This window comes from Amblyomma americanum, chromosome 6, assembly GCF_052857255.1.
Source record: "Amblyomma americanum isolate KBUSLIRL-KWMA chromosome 6, ASM5285725v1, whole genome shotgun sequence".
NCBI classification, from domain to species: Eukaryota; Metazoa; Arthropoda; class Arachnida; order Ixodida; family Ixodidae; genus Amblyomma; species Amblyomma americanum.
In genome coordinates this window covers 200,113,475-200,118,570 of record NC_135502.1, presented here as the reverse complement: position 1 = coordinate 200,118,570, position 5,096 = coordinate 200,113,475, and the positions used below count along the sequence as shown (strand labels likewise).

The 5,096-nt window shown below is 45.2% G+C and overlaps 1 protein-coding gene across 1 annotated transcript; it reads left to right on the top strand.

Moving 5' to 3' along the window:
• The first annotated feature begins 1,478 nt into the window (after positions 1-1,478).
• LOC144095690 (myb/SANT-like DNA-binding domain-containing protein 3) lies at positions 1,479-3,828 on the top strand. Its single transcript, XM_077629350.1, has 2 exons — positions 1,479-2,194; positions 3,623-3,828. Exons 1-2 carry the CDS (start codon positions 1,915-1,917, stop codon positions 3,826-3,828), a joined length of 486 nt encoding a protein of 161 aa, XP_077485476.1. The 5' UTR covers positions 1,479-1,914.
• Positions 3,829-5,096: the final 1,268 nt, after the last annotated feature.

Sequence of the window (5,096 nt, the reverse complement as noted above, 5' to 3'; positions counted from 1 at the left end):
CTTCTGTTACAGGACCATAGGGCAGCTGAAAAGAAGATTCCACTGCCTGCATGCAGAGCTGCGGATGGCTCCAGACCGATGCCCTGCCATCATTGTGGCGTGCTGTGTGCTGCACAATGTGGCTAAAAAGTATGCATGCCACTATGACGAAGCGTGCCAGGTGCCACCAGAAGTTGCGGCTGTGCCAAACTGTGGAAACGAGGATGGCAGTGCAGTCCGCAGTGCTCTTGTGCAACAGCACTTTTCTCACTGTGAGTACAACTTAATTCATTGAAATCCTGAGGTAAAATGTGTGGTGAAAGCATGTCAACATGCATATCTAGGCAAACTGACAACGCTACCTAATCTAAATTCCTGCAAAATTAGCTGCTCTCCCGGGGCTGCGACTCATATTCTATGCAGATGATATCACTTTATAAACGAAAATTGGCAGCAATGGTCAGATAGAGGACACACTGCAACAAGCTGTAGAAATTTATTTATTTTCACATAGTGCAACCTTTATTGGGGCTATTGCAGGAGTGGGGTTAACAATTGTGTGAAAACAGCAACATACAACAAAAACACACTCACACACACACAAAAGATTGCACCTAACATGTTTGAATACATAGTGCGAACAATGTGATAGGCTGTAACTAATAAATTGAAACAATGCACAATGAACACACCACAAAAGGAAACGTCATGTGGCATCGATCGCTGTTAAAAGTGGCTTCAATGGAAGAGACCGTGTTATGCCAGGAATTAAGGTGCAATGTTCAACGGTACCAGGAGAAAAGCTGTGTTTGAAATTATTAGTACGGGCAAAGCATGGCTTAACATTAAGGCTGTGATAACTCCTCTGAGTGATCGGAGAATATCGGGTAAGGTAAACGCTAGTTGTGACTTGATAAAGTGAATTGACGATGCAGTGCAAGAACTGCTGCGAATCCACATGACGGTGAACGGACAAGGGGGTTAGATTAAAAGCAGACAAGGCACAAGAAGGTGAAAAATGCCGATCATATTGACGGTATATGAACCTGATGGCTTTCCTGTGGACGCTCTCAATTTGAATAATTTCACATTGTTAATGATTATTCCAGACGGGAGACGCGTATTCAGTTGCGGGACGAATTAAGGATATGTACATTAATAGCTTAGTTTGTTGTGGTGCGTTAGGTAACGTTGTCCTCAAATAATAGAAGACCTGACTGGTAAAGCAGCGAATCAGAGACACACCACGAGGCCGTCGAGCCAGAAATTACACAAATTACAAACATCCGTCTCACTTAACATCTGGGTGGAAGGGCCTCCTGTAAAGCAAGTTCAAACTATAACCGCCGTATTCAAGAATGAAACTTAAGGTGTGACTTAAGTTCGTGACTTAAGTTCTGAGTAAAGTATGAGTGGCGAAGGAAGTTTCAAAAACGGCACTTAAGCAGCACTTATGAAAGTAGCGCTTTTAGATGTAAGTAGGCGCCATGGGAACGAGGCTAACCAAACATTTCTGTATATCTAATAAATTCATGAACAAATAAAGAACAGAAGCGCCAAAACAGCGCTGCTAATACATAGTACAAGTCTCAAATAACGTTTTAACAACAACAAAAAGTTTTTTTCGGCTAGCTTTGGAGAACTAATATTACTTGTCTGGCCACAAACAAAGACGTCACTATAGTAGCGCGCCTAGTGCTGCTCCTGTCGACGTCGTAGTCTTTCCGCTCGCGCGCGTCCATCGGTTGCATCATCGCCAGCATCGCCAGCTCTTTGTCTCTGCTTTATATTGTTATCGCGCATTTTAATTGTAAATTCACTGCTTGTATCGTATATATTTTGGTCTTATATTTATTGATAGTGTGTAGTCATTTGTAGTGTGTTTTGTTTTCTGTACTGCGTTATTCTTTGGTGCTGTGTTGCGACGCGCGCGTGATGGAGAAAACGGAGAAGGGCAAAATTAACTTCTCCAGAGTAGAGCGAGCTCTTCTCCTCGACCTCGTCGACAAGCACAAGGCCGTACTAGAGAACAAGAGAACTGATGCAGTGTCAGTTGCACGGAAAAGGAAAGAGTGGGAGCTTATAGAAACCCAGTTCAACTCCAGTCACAACGTGAGCCCACGGACATGGCTCCAGCTGAAGAAATGCTGGGAGAACTGGAAAAATAAGTGGCGAAAGGCGAAAGCGGACGACAACCGGGAGATATTTAAGACCGGTAAGTCCTGTTTTCTTTCATCTTTGATTCTTTTTTGCTGACGAATTCAGAGGTTCTCTCCCAGATTACAGAACTGTTCCGATTGCTTGCTGCCTGCATTTTATGACTAGATTCCCCCTCCGCCCCTCAAAAAAAAAAATACAGAGAATGTTTGACATTTTCAGAAGCGCTAAAACACTGAGGACGCAGAAGGGAACAGACAGCGCTCGTCCCTGTCTGTTCCCTTCTGCGTCCTCAGTGTTTTAGCGCTTCTGAAAATGTCAAATCTGCACCAACTAGCCCGATCTGCTACCCTTCTGAGAGAATGTTTACGACATTCGAATCTGAGCGAAAGCATGAATTTGTGCTACGTAGAAGACGACGGTGAGCAGGCAGTGCCGCGGGACGGAGCAAATAAAAGTCGAAGACGACGCTAATTCACGGCGCGAGAATGTGGAGCAGTTTAACAAGAGGTGTGTTCGCTCCGACGGTAGCGTAGTGGTCTCGCCCAACAACCGTTAAAGATCTGTTCGCGCAGCCGCGGGTTCGATTCCCGTTCGTTGGTATTGATCGAATTTCCTTTTTCATAATTTGACCTCAGCTATATATATACCTCAGCACATGAGGAGTGATCGACTGCATTAAAAAAAAGTTTATCCATACTATTTCAATGCTAGTAATCATGGTCATGAACAAAGCTCAGTTAACAGTTTCTGTTGGGACATGACGGATTTTGGTTACTTCAATTAAGCATTTTAAAGACTGTCTATGAAGCCAGTGAGCCCAGCTCCACTGTGCTCTACATTAATAACGCCCTAAAATTGAAAAGAAGTTGCCCACTCTGCCTGCTTCTGGTCTTTTGACGTTACACCTACCATTTTGCTTTCCGTCGCTCGCTGTGTTGTCCTTAACTTAAGCTGAACCCTTTTCGTTAGCCTCCACTTTTCTCTTGAGGAACAGTGGTACAATGACATTCATGATCTAAGAAAACCTGCCATATGCACTCCATTCCATTCTTATCCTTCTATTATTTCCGTTGATGATTCGGATCAGCTGTCACTAGTTGCCCTAAGTGACCTGTTCCTCTGCCAGTTCCAGCACCTCGCTACCAATTGTGAACTGTGAGGTGCTGGAACTTGTGCTGCCAATTTTCTTGCTGTGCGTTTTCACCGCCACAGTTAGTATCTAGCTTTCACGCACACGCAGTTTGGAGTCAGCATGTTTAAGGTTGTTTCACCCGGAGAGAATTACTAAATAAATGCAAATATCTTGCTTCTGTCAGAGAAAAAGGCTCCTGCTTGCGCGAATAAACATGCATGTTTTCGTTGCTTCGTAGCGCTTAAATTCTGAAAGATACTTTGGCGTTCATGTCGAATGTGCTTAGTGTTTGTGAATATTCATCGAGGGATTTTTCAAGTGGTTGTAACAGCGCTTTCTGTGAATACCTAGGCGGCGGCTCAGCGGCCCCAGCCAGCTCACTGAAGACCTGCAAAGAGTTGGCAGTGTCGCATCCCACATGGGGGTTCGCTTGGCGAACCCCTTCGACAGTGATCGCCACCAAGCAGACCCAGGCGGCGAGTCCCAACCCACACCATCAGTGGCCGCCCTGCTTTCGCGCACTCAAGATGGTTCTATTCCAGGAGACAGTGGTATGACTTATTTTATATATATATATATATATATATATATATATATATTGTACTGCAAGCTCCAAAAATATATATGAAATTATTTTTCTTGGAATACATATTCTGTGTATGTACTGCTTTTCTGTTTTTATGCCTAGAGGATTAGATGAAACACTCCAGCAAAATGAATTGCAGCATCCCTGCCTGGCGCTTGTGTCTGACCATTTTTGCTGTTGTAGGCTGCTTCTGTGCTTATTATTTTGTTTTGTTTTTTTCTGAGCATATGAGCTCTTCTGTCATTAAAAGTGTGCATAACAGCTGTAGCCATGTCCAATTTTCTGTGGCATCTGTGTTGTCTTGACCTGTCATAAAAATATTGGCCTGTGTGACCAGTGTTATCAAAGCTACAGCTAAGAGGTGCGAATGCACTGGCCGAACATATTTTCCAAGGTGGTCATCCAAGGAGCATGATTGGCAGTGTATGTGACGAATGTATTCCGGAAATGTTTCCCTTCGAAGCAGGCTAAGTGCATGTTTTATGCCTCCTGTTTTGTTACATAAACGAACTCTAACGGAAGCATTGATTGAGTTACTGCACGACCAAAAATGGTAAAATGTCACCTGAAGGACATTGAAAGCAACGAATACAAGCGTACAAAATAGCGCAGAATGCGTTTAAAGTACCCACTTCATTGTAAACCATTCAAAGGCTAAGGTAGCCTACAGTACTAGCAAAGATTGAAGTGTTTCTTGATCTAAAGCGACATTGCATTGGATTTGCCCTCATTTCAAGGTCTAATAGCAAGCACTTCCTCCGCATTAGGTGATGCAGAGGACCCGTTGTGGTCCTGGCACTATGAAGAGGGTAGCCCGCAGCAAGATGAGCAAATGGAAGAGGAGCCAGTGGCCATGGCAGCCTCCTTAACATCAGCCACAACGGCAACCGCAGCACCCTCGGTGCTTCCTGCTGCCTCTACAGCAAGGGCAGCAGGTACCAGCCGCATGAGCTCACAGAGGCAGTCGCCTGCTGTGCCCTCTGCGCCAAGCGGTTTTTTTGTTCCGGCAACACCGGCAGCCGCAGCACCCTCACCCTCAGTGCTTCCTGCTGCCTCTGCAGAAAGCGCAGCAGGTACCAGCCGCACTGCGGGCATGCATAGGCAGTCGCTGGTCGAGCAAGAGCTAGCAGCTCGCCTTAACGATATTTCTACCGAGAGGGCACAAAAGTGTAAAGAGCACCGGCTGCGGATGCGACTCTTACGAGCAGACCACCGCGACAAGCTCGCAAAGCGAGCGGC